The sequence below is a fragment of the Mauremys mutica genome, chromosome 1 (genome assembly GCF_020497125.1).
Source record: "Mauremys mutica isolate MM-2020 ecotype Southern chromosome 1, ASM2049712v1, whole genome shotgun sequence".
NCBI lineage: Eukaryota > Metazoa > Chordata > Testudines > Geoemydidae > Mauremys > Mauremys mutica.
Window position 1 is genome coordinate 245,052,259 of NC_059072.1, and position 16,948 is coordinate 245,069,206.

General features: G+C 36.3%; 1 protein-coding gene across 1 annotated transcript in view; it reads left to right on the plus strand.

Annotated features, from left to right (window-relative positions):
* The window catches only part of TMEM131 (transmembrane protein 131), a 155,996-nt gene that overhangs the window by 90,567 nt on the left and 48,481 nt on the right, over positions 1-16,948 (plus strand). Inside the window, exons 7-18 of the mRNA XM_045005282.1 lie at positions 874-996; positions 2,325-2,405; positions 4,627-4,777; positions 4,872-4,928; positions 6,173-6,234; positions 10,099-10,207; positions 12,598-12,706; positions 13,213-13,366; positions 13,466-13,636; positions 14,012-14,122; positions 14,218-14,352; positions 15,506-15,610. Of these exons, the coding sequence (XP_044861217.1) occupies positions 874-996; positions 2,325-2,405; positions 4,627-4,777; positions 4,872-4,928; positions 6,173-6,234; positions 10,099-10,207; positions 12,598-12,706; positions 13,213-13,366; positions 13,466-13,636; positions 14,012-14,122; positions 14,218-14,352; positions 15,506-15,610 (1,368 nt within the window). The remainder of the gene's footprint in view (positions 1-873; positions 997-2,324; positions 2,406-4,626; positions 4,778-4,871; positions 4,929-6,172; positions 6,235-10,098; positions 10,208-12,597; positions 12,707-13,212; positions 13,367-13,465; positions 13,637-14,011; positions 14,123-14,217; positions 14,353-15,505; positions 15,611-16,948) is intronic.

Sequence of the window (16,948 nt, forward strand, 5' to 3'; positions counted from 1 at the left end):
TTGCTGCTGCTGTTTACTAGATGCCCAATGGGCCAACTTAATATAATAATTCATATGCTAGATTTTAAAGTTTGGTTCTAGTCTGAAGTCACACAGTAAAATATGTCAGAGGAGAAGAATAAAGCAGGCAAGGTGGACGTAGGTTTAAGTGCTCAGTGTATTTTCTTATAGTACTAGGGCAAGGGAGGATACAGTGAAATTGAAAGACAAATTTTAAAACTGATTAAAGGACATTGTTTTTTTATTCACCATGCAGTTAACCTGTGGAACTCATTGCCACTAAATATAATTCAAGTGAAGAGGTTATCATAATTTCAAAAAAAAAATTAGCTGTGTGGATAATGAGAACATTTGTAGCTAAAATGGATAGGATAGAAAAATATAGAGAAATACCCATGTTTCTGCATGTTAGCCTGCTGCTCAGATACTATGACCATGAGTGTGACATTAGAACCTATATAGAACAGAGAGGAAGTTTAGTTGTTTAGGAAGAAATTACAGCTATTCTGTAACTGTCCGTTATGAGATGTTTCACCTTTGTGAAACATCTGGTACTGACCACTCAGAAAAAATATCGGACCAGAGAGATCAACAATCTGACCTGGCTTTTGTCACTCTCAATGTTTTGTGTTTGTGTGTCAGTAGTTAGCAGAGGTGGCAGATATAGAAATCATACTTTTGGTTGTACATTGAGTCAACTTGATCTGAAATAAACATGGATTTCCATGATGCCTTTTTAAAATTAATTAGAGTACACTTTAAATTGATGGCATTTATTTGAAAAATTGCTGAGTCTGTTCCCTAAAATTGACACATTTTGTAGATACAATACTAGTTGCAGAAACTAAGACTTTTTTCTCTGGTTTGAAACAGGTGTTTGGTGTTGGAGTCCCGAACCCTTATCGGTTGCGCCCTTTTATTGGGGCAAGAGTTCCTGTAAATAGCAGTTTTTCTCCAATAATAAATATACATAATCCCCACAGTGAACCTTTGCAGGTGAGCATCAGGTGCCAGTTTCGTGTGTGTATTTATTTTTTTACAGTGTTCACTGAAATTTGTTCACTATTTGCTTTGAAATTGCATTAAAAAAGTGTTTTGTTTAAGAATGCGTCCCTCTCTTTCCCCTTCCCACCCCCCTTTTCAAAACTCCTTTTCTGGTATTTTGAGCACTATGTGCTCTGTTTAAAATGCACTAAAGGAGAAAACACTCGTAACTGATTTGATGACTTGATTGTCTAATTTAATATTTTGAGAAGCTGTGTTCAAAGAATTGTACAGAATTACAAATAAACAGGTATGTAAATTTAAGGCCGAATCTTGCAAATTATAAACACTTACATAACTTTACACGCAAGTCCCACTAGAATCATTGGGATTGCTCACAGGCAGAAAATTGAATAGAAGTTTTGCATGATTTGGCTTTATGTGAAACTACTCTCTAAAGAGGAAATCAAAAAGTAGAAAAAGCATGAAATTAGCCAATTTAAAAGCACTTTTCATAATACTCATGTAAAAAATTAAACTTGACAAGCCACTTTAAAAGTTAGTATATGTGCTTAATCTTTGCCTTCACTGGTAATTAAGGAAAAACATTGATGCAAGCAAAATGCAGTATATTTTCAAAGCAGAGAATAAAGGAAAGTGATTCATTGTTTGAACACAGACAAGTCACTTAACTTCTCTATGCATGTGTTCTCAACTGTAAAATGGAGTATAATCATTCTTAACCACTTTTGTAAAGTGTTGAGATTTATGGAAGAAAAATGTCAATTCTAAAACATTAATAAAAAGGAAAGGGAAAAAGTTTCCTTAAAAATGACTGTTTATTTGTCAAAGACTGCCAAAAGTATTGAAAGTCTGAAAGTACTGAAACTAAAACCAAATTTATTTTCCTCTACTGAAGTTAAAAAAAAATAAAAATAAAAAAAAAATAAAATAGATGTAACTTGTCCTAAACTACCTCATTGTGTGGATGGCTTCTTTTTTAAATTTACAGAAATATCTTCTGAGGGCAAAAGTATTCTAACATTCAGGCATAGGTAAGCTGTGCCTGCTTGGAAAAGAAAACCAATCTTCCATTGATGTGATTTCTGTAAATGTGACACCTTATGCTCTACAAATTCTGACATACATAGATGTAGAAGGTGCTTGTTTCCTGAAGCTTAACACTGTAATTATCTGAAATCAGCAAAATCTAATTTATCAAAATTGGAATAGATCCAACGGACTGTGCTCTTGTGCCTTTGCTGGTCCATTACACTGTTGATTAGATTATAATTTCACATAACTAATGAAAGTTCTTTTTAATATTTATTTTGTCATAGGTGGTAGAAATGTATTCAAGTGGAGGTGATCTCCACCTAGAGCTTCCAACAGGTCAACAAGGGGGTACAAAAAAACTGTGGGTGAGTGGTAATATGTTTTCTAACAGGTTCTATATTCATTTTGGTCTGGTGATTTTTGTTCTTGTTCAGCAACCATTTAAAAAGTAGATAAGCATACAAATGATTATTATTAAATTGAAGTCAATGGGAGTTGGATCAGATACTTATTTAATTACAGGTGTCTACTCATGTTATGTATTTTTCCCATTTCAGAAAAATAGAAAAAAAATACAGTGATTCATGTTGGGGTCACGATGCCACTTGACCATTGTCATGTATAGGATGTCAAATTATGTATATGATTGTTGCAGGGTGAAAGATTCCCAAAGAAGAACTTCCAAATGTACATCCTTAGTTTATGCATCCATGAGTGAAGGGGTGTACTGTCACTATTCTAGTTCTGGGCTTGATTAATTTCGGAAATACCTTTTTATCGAAGTGTACTCTACCTTCATTTCTTTTCTACCTCCATTTTGAGATGAGGTAGAAAAGTTTTGTCAGTCCCTTTTGAAGGAGGGACTGACAAAGGCTTTTATCCTTCAGTAGGAAGTTCTATAAAGAAACCAAAATACATTTCAGCAGCTTAAAGCTACATCTTTAAGATACAAAATGCAACATGTTAGCAATGTATGATTGCAGTGCACAGAGTTTATGGCTATTAAACAGTGTATAAATCACCTTAGAATTTTCTTTGCTATGGCTGACAACCTTTATTATTAAAGGAGAAACATTTCTTCATTGTCTATTCAACACAACATGCAGGTTTTTTTTCTCTTAAACGCATACACCTATATTTGGTTATGATGGAAATGTAAGTTTATTGTATGTTGCTTTTGTATTACTCTGTATTCAAGTGATTATTTGTGCTATTAAAAATCTCCTCTTAAATATGAACTGCATCAAATTTGAATAGAACAAAATTCCACAGTTATGCCTGTATCTCTTTCTGATAAGGGTTGAAAAATTCTTCTGGCCCCTTCTCAGAGTCCCAAGAAAAACTCTGTTGCAAGGCAACCTAAGCCTTCACTCCAACAGAAGAGGGCTGAGGACCTCTTCCTAAGGCACCACTTTCAGTCCTCCAGTAGCATTGCTAGAGATCAGCATGTGGCACTGTATAGGGGTTTGGCCCTCTCTGGGCTGGCGGGAAACCACACTGCCTCACTACTTCCTTTAAGTTGTGACAGGGAATTAGCCTGGCCATGGGAGTCTCTCGCCGCGGCAGCAGGAGAGGCAAAACACAGTTAGTCACGCCCTGTCAGCAGGCAGTAGTGAGTCACGGGCTCACTGTTATATAATGAGCAGGTCCAGGCCCTGGGTTAGGGCGGGGCAGCAAAGAGTCAATGGCTCAGGCTCTCAGACAGGCAAGGCAGGTAAACAGCAAGTCCAGACTCTTGGCTCCAAAGGGCCTGGGAGAGAGGGGACGCAGGCCCACCCACTCCACTGCATCCCAGCCCGGAGCCCTAGCAGCAGCAGAAGGCCTGCTGCTGAGTCAGTGGGGATCCTGGCCACAACACGCTGGCATAGGCTCTGGCAGTGCTGCAGCCAGATTAGGGTTGGCTGCCCCTGGGCTACTTCCTAACTCCTCCCTATAGGTACCTGGGTCTGGACGGTGTCCTCCAAGGGGTCAAGCACCATGGGCTCCTCAGGGTAACTGGCAAGGGGTAGGCTTGGCAGCTCCTCTGGGTAACTTGCGAGGGGCAGGCTTGACAGCTCCTCGGGGCTCTGGTCGGCATCAGGCATTGGCAGATCAGGCTAGTCTTCAGGTCAGCAGCTGATTGCTGGGGTCTACCAACCAGGCATCTGGTCTCTCCAGTGGCTGTTCCTCTAGTAAGCTCTGGGGCTGGGCTTTTATACTTCCTGTCCCAGGCCTTGACCTCTGGGGGGCGGGCTCAGGATTCACTGGCTCCGCCCACTTTGGTGTCCGGAGAGGCTTGTCCCTCTCCAGGGTAGCAGGGAACCACACTGCCTCACTACAGGCACGCTTTTCCTCGGGCCAAACATGCTGACACAGAAATCTGAATGTATCTTGTATTGTGCTGTCGGTAGATTGCTAGCTAGCCCTTCTTTTCTTTTTTATAAATATGCAATTATAATCCACTCCAATATACTGCTAATTCTTTTTAGAGCATTGTCTATGCATAAAAATGACACCAAATTGTCTGAATATTTTTAACAATATATGTTTGTTGCAGCCTTGTTGGAACTACTGCATTCTTATTTATGTCTGTGATTATTTCAAAAGGAAATTCCCCCCTATGAAACAAAGGGAGTGATGAGAGCCAGCTTTTCTTCAAGAGAAGCAGATAATCATACAGCCTTCATTAGAATAAAAACAAATGCCTCAGACAACACAAAATTTATCATTCTTCCTGTTGAAGTAGAGGTTACAACAGGTTTGTAGGAAAATGCAGTATTCAAAATATTCAGTTTATATTGCTATACTAGAATAAGAAAATATTAATGGTTTTCCTTTTCTTTTTTGTAAAGCTCCAGGAATCTATTCATCAACAGAAATGCTAGATTTTGGTACACTACGAACACAAGGTAAATTGTACTTAGGGTTTCTCATTCTAGATTTTAAAAATTAAATCCCACCCCAAAAAAATAAGATTGTAGAAAATATATATAGAAAATTCCTAGCTCTCCATTAATGAAAATTATTTGTGGAGGGGAATGGTGAACCCCAAAGATCCTTCTGTCTCTGCTGAGCTTAATTTGTACTTGTCTTCACAGGCAGTTTTTTTTAATGTAATTAAAGGAAAATGACTTTTAAAATGCCATTTAAAACTGATTTTTTCCTCCTAATAATAAATATTCCAAAATGTAGTGTGTGTGTGGAAAAAAAAAATCAGATAAAATATGAAACTAAAACCAAAAAAATAACTTGGGTCTGATTTTCAAAGATGGATGGATGTGATTGCAGATGCCAAGCTCATGCAAAAATGTTATCAGTGCAAGCAAATAACCAGTTAAATATGTGGCTATATGCAAATAATTTGTATGCACAATTATAATACTGATGGTATCATGGACAGATTAGGCCGGCACAGTTGCACACACCTAACTCTAAGAACTAGGTCCATACAGTTTATTTCCTTAACTTTTGAGTGAGGTTTTTGTTTTTTAGGTGACTTAAGAGTTTTGGAACATTGTACACAAATGTTAGAATATATTCTAATTTAGAGGTTTTCAATCTTTTTTCATTTGTGCACCCCAATTTTTTTTCAAAAAAAGTGTAGACCCCTTCGGAAATCTTACACATAGTCTCTGCACCCCCAGGGGTCCGCAGACCACAGGTTAAAAACTACTTTTCTAATTTCATTGAATTTGCTGTTCTGATTTAATCTTCATTCATTGAAATATTGGTCAATTACATGATTATGAAATCTTGGCACAAGTGTTTTTATAGTTAGAGATTAAATGTGAACAAAAAATCTGTTAATCTTCAGTATGTGCGTCAGAGAAAGCAATATATTGGTGTCAGTTTTATGAGATGGTAATAACTTGCAACTTTGGTAAAAGGAAAAAAAAATCCATCTATGGTGGATATGAAAAGACAGAACTAGTGGTTGTGTTGTGTTTTGTTGTTTGTTTTTGTTGCTTTGTTTTTTTAAAGTGGGTGATGTTGCTTCTGAAATAACAAGTTTCTGACTGGTTGAACTGTTTTTAAAGTTTCATATTGAATAGGGTTTAATTTGTGCAGAAATCTGGTTGGAACAGATTGCTTTTTGTATGATGGATTATACAGTAGTATGACCTGATAATTAATTTGTATTTGTTTTTAACAGACATTCCAAAAATTTTAAATCTACATTTATTAAATTCAGGAACAAAGGATGTACCAATTACAGTAAGTTTTATTTCCTTTTAATGTCACCCGTTTTGTTTAGTTTTATGAAGGGAAGAAGACTGTGTCCAAACTTTAAATCATTGACATTAACATGATATAGTCCACTAAGTGGTGTTCAAGGTTGAATTCTAGGAAACATACTTTGTTTCTTTTCCCTGAATTGGTATCCCAAGCTTCTAAACAGTCCAGTGGCTTATTACCAAGATATAGCTTGACGTCTTTCTGACATTGACTCTAGAAATTGCAACATGTTTCACTTAATTTCTTATGTTTTTATCTTCATTCTCAGTTCAAACTGCCTGCCTGCCTACCTTAGTCTTATTAAAGCAGTACATCCTGAGGTTGCATATATAATTATTTGGCTTCTTGAAGCTTCTCCTCTCACCAGTTAACAAGCTGAAGTAGGTCTAGCAGGACAGATAATGAAGGGGTTAACTCTGCCATACTGCTATCCCCTCACCAGCCCCAGTGGAAGCCTCTGAGCCCTGGGCCCTGTGGCCCCCTCTACACTCTCACTCTGTGTGGCAAAATAGGTATCAACAGAAGCCTACAGAAAGCCCTTTGAAGCTTCTACACTTGAACATATTACCTGGTGGTAGAAGCCTATAGAAAACTAAACACAAAATCACTGACTCGTTCAGAATTCTGTGGCTGTTCAAAGAATTTACTTTTAATTTTTATTCTGGAGAGAATCATGTTTACTTTCCTGTTGGCTGGATAATATTTAGCAACCTTTTAGTGGTTCAACTGTGTGACAGTGTCAGAATTTTACTAAAAATTTGTCATTGGTTATTTTTTGTCTGTTTATGTTCTAGAATGAACACTTAACAGTTCTGTAGCTTGGTAAATTTCTTTATTAAACACATTTGGTTGCTAGAACAGAACTTTACTCCTATTGGCACAGCAGATACTGGTATAGACATGCTGCTCTCCCTGCATAAGTGCTTGGAAAGTTGTGCTGTTTAGTAAGGGGCGTTTCATGCATGTGGGGAGAGCAGCATACAGAAGCTGAGATCCATCATAGGAATATGAGAGCACAGTATACCTACCAAGGCATATAATCCTTATCACTTGCCCAGTGCTTCATACAGAAATGACTATTTTTCTCCTTTCCACTCTATATGAGAGAGACGTGATTCATCTATAGCTGTTTTTGTTTGTGTATGTTTATTATTTGGGGCAGGGGGTGAGAGACAAAATTGAGGGGAAGCTAAGTTAAGGAAATCCTTTCTTAAAAGTTAGCCATTCTAGGTGTTATGTGGTAAGGTTTCAGTTTCTGTGAAAGTTGGCAAGTTTGTGCCCCCCTCTAGATTGAGGATTCAGTCCAGGGTTTAGCTGTCTGTTTTTGAGTCTGATTAACGGAAGGTAGAGGGAAGAAGAGAAGAAGGAATCTTCCAGTTCTTTCACCATAACTATACTAGGGCTTCATTATTCACACTCCCAAGAAGGCATAGGAGGTATAAGTTTTCAAATATGCTGTTACCTATTGATTGGGCACACAGAAAAAGTGAGTGTCATTTAGTTAAGCTGGGTCAGTAAGTTGGAACATCAGCATGGAAGTCTGAGAGCAACAGTCCATGGCAGATCTAAATGTTGTGTAGTTTTGGCTACTTGAAACTCTCCCTTTTTCCTTGTGTGGTGATATGGCAGTTGCTGGTTTACATAGGCAGGCTGGGCTGATGGCCCAGCATTCATTCTTGGTGAGAGGTCTTCAGATTTGGAATGTCATTCCTGTGCCTTCCTGTTTGGGTGCAGATTTGGTGACTTTCTAGGAACACTAAAAGAAACTTGTTTTCTAAGGTGGTATTTGGATGAGAGTTTTAATTTGGGGGGAAATGAGATTTTGTTTTAGATTTAAGAAGGTCTTTGAGGTGGTTGGTTGTTCCTTAATCTCTCTAATTTGAATTAATTTGCTTTTAAATGTTTTAATCCATGTGGAGAATTTGAGAGCTACAAATGAAAACAATTAAGGAATTTTGGACAGCAACAGAACGTAGTAATACAAAGATTAATTCCTTTCAATGAGTTTTAGCCACGAAGTAAGCATTTTGAGGAGTCCACCTGCAGAACTTTGGTGCACCACTGATGTTGAGTTACATTCATTTCTAAAATTTCCTACTTTCCTGACAGAACTACATAAAGAATCTTGTATATAGAATGAACTGCCCTTTTAAATATTTCCAAACTTTAATTGCTGGATATAACTTTCATAATTTTCAACTTTGGCTATTAAGGAACAGATAAAAGTTAGTGTGCCTCAATCAGTTGAATATGCAAGAGCCATTAAAAACTGTTATCCATTGCTTTAGGGGAGGTACAAATGGCCATAAAATGTGAGTTCTGTGCTTGTTTACAGCACCTTCAAAGGTTTTTTATTTTGCAACACGCACAGTCCTCTCCAGGGAGCTGGTAATTTTGATTCATAAATAGATCCATCAAGGTCATCTACACTACACCAGAGCATATTTGACCATAAAACCCAGTACCTCTTAATCCAAAGACACACATCTCTTCCAATTAACTGAAAGAGACTATTTGTTAACTGTACAGTAGAACCTCAGATATATGAGCACCTGGGGAATGGAGGTTGTTCATAACTCTGAACAAAACATTGATTGTTCTTTCAAAAGCTTACAACTGAACATTTACTTAATACAGCTTTGAAACTTTACTATGCAGAAGAAAAATGCTGCTTTCCCTTTATTTTTTTTTTAGTGTTTAAATGTAAACTACAGTCCTGTACTGTTTGTTTTTTGTTTTTTGCTTTTTGTCTCTGCTTGTGCCCGATTGCATACTTCCAGCTCCAAATGAGGTGTGTGTGATTAACTAGTCAGTTCGTAACTCTGGTGTTTGTAACTCTGAAGTTCTACTGTAGTAGTGTTAGTTGGGCTGGTTGCATCTGGAAGCCAGCCACTCAAGGGCATGAGATCTGGTTTGGATAGGTCTGATAACTCATCTAGCAGAAAGCAGTAATATAGATATACAAGATTTTAGAAATTGGCTTCTTTAAATGAAGAAAATCCCTGCAACTTTTATTAAATAACATTGTACTGATATATTCAAGATCCCGAACTACTCTGTTGTATGACCGTTGGGACCTCTGCAAATAAGCTGTGGCTAATCACAGTGACAGAATGACTTCCGAACCATGTTCATTGACTATTTCACAACTTTAATACCATTTCCACTCACTTTAGAACATTAAAATGCTGTTGGAATCTGAAAAGTGACCCTGTAAAATTGTATAATTCCATGTGTAGTATCTGACGTGACAAATTTTTCAGTATTCAAGCAACATTTTTTTTTCTAACTGCCAGCTCTGCAAATTCAACCTACACTCTGAGTCAAGCTGGGATCATTGCCTTGTGAATCATCAAATGGCACAACCTTTATTGATGAACTTTAAATACTTAACAGTTCTGTTGATGTGTGAACCAAAAAAGAAGCTAGTTTTCTTCTGTAGGTGTATTAGCTCTGCAGCATTAGCAACAGTAGAAAGTAGTAAAATCTTAGCTATTATAAAAGTAAGATAAAACTCACTGCCTGTGTGTATTGTATCATTTTATTTACATAGTCACTTTTCTCCCTAAAACCAGAGTTGGATTCACCTAATACTGTTAGTGGAAAGTTCTGTATTACCCACTTCACTGGATGTTAACTTGACTAATTCAGAGTCCTTTGGCAAGTTCCCAAGCCTCTTAATCTTACAATGCTGTCTTCATTATAGTGAATATAAAACTGTAAAAAAGCTGCAAATGCTGTTCACCTGATCATCTGGAAAAATACAAAAAGCTGTGCACTCTTGGTGGTGGTTTGTAAATTTTCAGCAAATTAACTGTTTAATATTTTGGCTTCTGTTTGCAGAGTGTTCGACCCACACCACAAAATGAAGCTATAACAGTACACTTTAAGCCAGTTACATTAAAAGCTTCTGAAAGTAAATATACCAAAGTTGCAAGCATTAGTTTTGATGGTAAGTATTTTTTCTTTCTTTGTAGAAATTTTAAAATATTTCTAAAGAGCTACTGAAATCTCATGAAAATTTGAAAAATACTTCTTCGGAAAAATGTATGTTCTGTGTCATATTTCTAGGGAAAGTGAGTAATTCCTTCTCATGTCAGAATTTTGTTGATTCTTGTGACTTCAAAACTGGTTTATTTGGAAATAATTATGGCATGTAAAACTGTAAACTAATCGTTTGAGTTAGTAGCAGGAATAGATGAATTCTAAAGTACTCCATCTTGTAAACATTTTAAAAAAATGGAATAGCAAAATTACTTGGCTGCATAAGCAGAACTGTTTGTAGAATATATCAGTTTTTAGTTGACTGTTTGTTAAAGCAACAAAGAGTCCTGTGGCACCTTATAGACTAACAGACGTATTGGAGCACAAGCTTTTGTGGGTGAATACTCACTTCGTCAGATGCATGTTTATTAAAGGTAAAACTGAATTGTTGATGGTAAAAATTAGGTATTTATAAATTTCAAGAAAGCAGATACTTTCCTTATACTTTAGTAATAGAAATTTGGACAGGATGTATCATTTCTTGGATCTTCAGTATTTTCCAACATCAGATCAGAAAACTTTCAATTTGGGGCAATCACAGAAGATATGAAAATAATTCCATATACCATAGAATGCTCTCCAGCATTCTGCTGTGAATTTTAAGTCTATTTTATTTTGAAACATTGGTGTGCAAAATAGAACTTCCACTGGTATTCTTTCTATCAGGGAGAGCACATACTGCTCACAGTGGCTATCACTTCTATCTCTCCTGTCCATTGGAGATACTTGGTGGTTCATTTCCTTTTCCAACCTAACCTCATGTGGTCAGTATTGTCCTGCAATTTTATTGGAAAAAGTGCATAAAACATACCTGTTTTCTACCAAAGTTTTTGAGTTATCAGAATAAGTGTTTGATGCATCCACAAGTTATTACAGTAAAAATATTACAGGGTGTAGTACGTCTCTCAGGCTGAAATGACTCAGAATGGAGGGTTGTGTGTTCGGATATCGTTCATTTTGAGATGAACCAAGATAAAATGTTGGGAGACTCCTCGAGTGAATTACAATCATTGCAACTTTTAAGAGCCTAATATTAAAATTTTGTAAGAAGAGAGTGAAATAAGAAGTTAGGACACAAATTCTACACTTGCCAAATGCCCCCAGCTTGAGGAAAGGATTTGTCCAGATTTAGAAATTTGAAGAAAAAACAGATTATTAAGACGGAGATCAAATGAGTGTGGTAGGGCACTTTAAGTTGCTTAGTGTGAAGTTGTAGACTCAGCTGGGTTCAACATTCTGTCTAATAGACCATTTGCAGCATTTAAGTGGTTCGCTGATGAGTTGGCTTAATGAAGAGGACCTATTCTGAACATTTTTCTGATTTTACTGCCCTAATATATGAAAGTGGTAGGTGTTTGTGACTTCCACCAGCCAATATTCATGACTTCATTAACTGCTTTCTTGTGGTGTTTCTACAAGCATGATGTTCTGCTTGCTGAGAGACCTTGGGAACAACCCCCAAGGCTTCTATCTTGTTTCAGCTTGTACTACGTCTGAGTCCTTGCAACCACTGCGGTTTTGCTCATTTCTATAGTCTTCCAGGTTAAAACATCCAGTTTTTTTTCTTTCCTTATTTAATAATACTGGATCCCTGTGACTTTTATTTGAAAAGTCCCTGAAACTTTCCTTAGGGGAAAGATTCAGTTTCCTCCCCCATCATAACCTTATCTCACAAATAGCTTTCTCTTGTTCACATTTATTTTCCTTGCCACCTGATAGAGTAACTTGTTGGCTAATTCCTTGTCTACTTCAGTAAGGCTCAAATTGGGACTTAATTTTGTTGCACTCTGCTCCCAATAACTACTGGTCTGAGAGTTTGGACTGAGTATTTTTTTTTTAATCACTGCCAAACATCAAGTATGATTGTTTGCCTAAAAATATTCGGTCTTAAGAATCTCTCCAGCTCCACCATATGCAGCCTATTGATACTAGTAAATGTCTTTTAATAGAAAGTATCTCATCTAGTAGCAACAAGTAATCTTGAAGCAGTTCTTTAGAATAAGGAATGTGAAGATGGAGGTCTCATGATTTTTAAATAACTGTGCCCTGGTCTATTGTTGACTAAGGTACCCATCTTCCTATGCATATAAAGAAAAAAATTACAGCTTTAGTATTTTATGTATAAATCAGTTAGGTGAGAAAAATGATCCTATGACTGGTTTGCAGCAGTTAACTTTTAATGGCAGCTTTAATCGCTTAACAATTAAATTTTAAGAATAAAGAATAGCTATTGATTTACTATTTTATGTAAATAAAGTGATCACAGAACCTATTTTATTCTTTGTCGTACATGTGCAGCATCAAAAGCAAAAAGACATTCTCAGTCTTCTGGAAAAATAACTGTTAAAGCAAAAGAGAAGAGTTATTCAAAACTTGAAATTCCCTATCAAGCAGAAATATTAGATGGGTAAGTCTATATAAACTGAGTGCTGATTAAAAATTAAACACCGAGAATCAGATGCTTTTCTTTTATCGTGTTTTGTGGAATAAGGTGTTGCTCATGTACTCTTAACTACGGAGTTCTTCCAGTAGCACAGGTGCTGGTTCTAATTTTTTGCTTTCTTGAGATAGCAGATGAGCTAGTGTTACTCAGTAATACATAAGCAAATTTCAAGATTTGGACACTCAGTGGCTTTCATGAGTCATTTACCTAAGTGGCTTATGCTACGTATGTCATATTTTCCAAATGCAAACTTATATCACTTGCTCTTCTATTTGAAAACGTTGGAACAATCACTGTTTTGTGCTTGGATTGCCCTGCCACTATAGCCTGAAGCAAGGGTAGAGAGTATACACTGGGTGAGCCATCCCTTTTGCGTGAATTGACTGCTTTTAGTCCTTGGAGGTAAAGAGCACAGGAGATTATTTTTGAGGAAAATCTGAAGTTTTTGATACATTTTTCTTTTTAAATAGATATTTAGGATTTGATCATGCTGCCACATTGTTTCACATCCGGGACAATCCTGCTGACTCTGTGGAAAGGCCAATCTATCTTACAAATACATTCAGTTTTGCAGTACTCATTCATGATGTTGTGTTACCAGAAGAAGTAAAAACAATGTTTAAAGTAAGCCCAATTCCAATGAAAGTTTTACCTAATATGAAATATTTAATGAACTGTACTATATTAAATTTTAACTTTGGTGTTATTTCTTCACTAATTTAGGTCCAGAACTTCAGCAAACCAGTCTTGATCCCACCTAGTGAATCCATATATATTTTCACACTTTATTTTATGCCTTCCACGTCATCTGTTCATGTAGATAACAATATTTTACTTATCACCAACGCTTCTAAATTTCAACTGCCTGTGCGAGCATACACAGGTTTTTTAGATGTAAGTATTTATTTTTCCTTGAAATTTCACTCTAGATCAAAGAATACTAATTTGATTTCCTTGGTCTTTCTCCATGGTAGCTGTTCAACTCCTTTGTGATTTAAAACAAAAAAGCAAATTAAATTTTGCTGCCCCTTTCCCCATGACATTCTCAACGTACTAAATAATTTGTCAGGGATTGGTTTAATGTGGTGAGTTTTTTCCCCTGTTTTTTCCATTTCTCAGTTATGTGGTTTGTTTGGTTCATGGATAGAATAAAGCATAGTCCCAAATTTTTAATGCTTTCACTTATTAATGAATTTGCTAGTGAACTCTGATTTTGAATGTACTGTGTATTTTTAAGTGCAGCTATAATGCCTTTCTTAATCTTTCTAGTACTTTGTATTACCCCCCAAACTCGAGGAACGTTTCATAGATTTTGGCATATTGAGTGCAACAGAAACTACTAGCATTTTATTTGCAATCATCAACAGTAATCCCATTGAGGTAAGAATCAACATATTTTAAATTCCTGTTTGTTGTAGTAAATTTCTGCATCTATGTCATTGCTGAGATTGTCATCTTTTTTGTCTTTTTTTAAGCTGTCTATAAAAAACTGGCATGTTATAGGGGATGGCTTGACTATAGAACTCCTGGTTATTGAAAAAGGCAATAGAACCACAATAATTGCAAACCTTCCAGAATTAGAAAATGCCAGTGTATCTGATCAATCTTCAGTAAGTAAACTCTTCTTCTTGAGTCCTTAGTTAAAAGCTGCATGTAGCACGTTGATAAGGGATGATAAATAATGTAGCAATGAATGACGTAAGTATAACTTTGTCATGAAGATATTCACAGGATAAAGAACAAGGTAGCATGTTTTGAATAGAAGGTAAAATAAATTTGTTCATATGTGGGGTAGTTGTAGCCTAAGGGTACACTTGAAGGGTTGGTGAGTTTCTAAAATAAAATGTTCAGAAAGCTGAATCTTGGTAAACACGCTTCCTGGGTCATTGCATAGTAGTCATTTCCCTGGTCACTTTCTAGAGCTGAATGAACTTTGAACTAGTCATTCATGACAGCTGCTCAGGGAAGTGAAAGTGATTCAAGCAGATAGCAGCAGGTTTCACTCTACTTTCCTCAGCTGCTCTTATGAAATATGAGTGGTACATATGGAGATACAAAGATGGGCTCAACCTGTGAGTTTTTGTTTACAGAATGTTCCCACTGCAACCTTTGTGGGTCTTTGTCCAGCTAGCTGGAAGAAAAGGGGCATTGCCCCTTTAAGGTCTCCCTTGCAGTAGGTGGAGAGAGAGGAATAAAGTCATGGCCTAATTAAACCAAATCCATGGCTTCCTGTCTTTCTTCTGGTGTAGATGGACAATGGGCATTATAATGTTTATATTTTATTTGTATAGGCAGCTTGCAGGGATTCACTGTTAACCCAGTATCACTGATGCTGCTCATAGTATTAAATCATAATACCATTGTTAACATTAATGCATGGCAGCCACAAATCCCAAGCTTCATTCTGCTGTTCTTACCATAGTTAAATAACTCACTTTACTCTCTGCCATGATATATTGTGTTCTGTTTTGGAAAATTAGGTCTTATAAAGAGAAACTTTAGAAACATTAATCTAGGTAACACTGTAAATGTTCACGGTGGTTCGCAAAGAAGTTTAAAAAAAATCTCCCTGGACTGAGGAATTTACAGTCTAATTTAGTCAGAATATTGATTAAGTTGAAAGAAAAATAATTTAAACAGATTCTGTATTGGTATATAGAACTTGCAGTTTATTAGGTATGTTTCCTATTAATATTTCTGTTTATAATGGAAGAATGCGGCATAAAACATAAATGATTAATTATATATTTCTACCACTTACAGGTAATACTAGCATCTGGTTACTATGCTGTGTTTAGAGTAAAACTAATAGCAAAAGAACTTGAAGGAATTCATGATGGAGCCATACAAATAACAACAGATTATGAGGTATATTTATTGCCCACCTAAATGACTGTGGTGCTGCCATAGATGAGATGAGTTAATTGTTATATTTTGGTTATTGTGTAAAAAAACATTTTATCCTATTGTGGACTGGTACTTTGTGCTATACTTTGTGCTAACTGACTCAGATATTAACTCTGAAAAGCAGTTGCTACATTGATGCAATAGTTGCGTGCCATAAGCGATGCTGCAAACCACATCAGTAATCTACTATGAAGTCATAACAGATCCATTGATGACATGTCTGGATCCCAGTTGATAGAATAAAGTATTAAGCATATGTTGCAATGAAATACAGTGCTAGTGTATTTGCTCTGAAGGGATTTGAAAAAGGCAAGTTTCGCTCAGCTTTCCACTTTACTTCTGGAATTTCTGTTTCAATCTATTATGTGATGCTTCAAGGCGAGTCCAGGTGAATTGAGGCTCGATGCATACTCAAAGCACCATGGCATTGATCTTTTGACATGATACACTGTGATGACGCTCTTAGTGTATCATGTCAGTCATTTGTGTGAAAGCTCATTGTAGCACTTCCTTTTGAGACGTTTAGAATGTGTTATCAGCCCACAATATGGACTCATGCTGTTGGAGAGAAGTATAATAGAAAGTTACTTTACTTGACCTCTTTGGTCTTCAGTGCTAATATCCACAAAATAAGATATATTCTAATCTCTGCGATAAGAGGAGTAACCTTGAAGCATATAATGGGATCGCTTTCATTTTTAACAACATTTGGCTGTAACTTTCAATGACTTTGTGTGTTGATATAGCATATTATAAACTATATTGTGAACATTGTGTTTATTTTTGTGCATTTATGGAGTCAGGAAGTGTTGTAGTTTATTCTGAATGCAGCTACAGAAAAAGGGGCTATTTTAGAAGTCTTCCAGTATTCTGTATTTGGTAGAAATAATAATGGCATTTGTTTGCATATGCACAGATGCATACATATTTGACCCTCTGAGCAACTGTAAAATCTGAAGCTGTTTGTTTTTTCCTGTGTGCGCACATGTTTCAGTCTTGTTCTGATTGTGAGAACTTTGTTGCGCTGATATCTGTTCATCTTTAATACTACTTTTATATAGTCCGATCCCTAAAACAGACGTTTGTGTCTACAGCTTAATACTTTACCATGATTTATAGTGCTTCTAGAGCAGTTTAATATTTCCTGTGTAAACACAGGTGCAATATTTTTAAGAAGATGTCATTGTATTTTCCAAGGGAAAAAAAATGCCCATTGGAAAGTTTGTAACTTGTTTGTATGTTTTATTCTGCATTGTATGCAGTTTATATGAGTTGCATATAAATTAATAGAATGTGTGT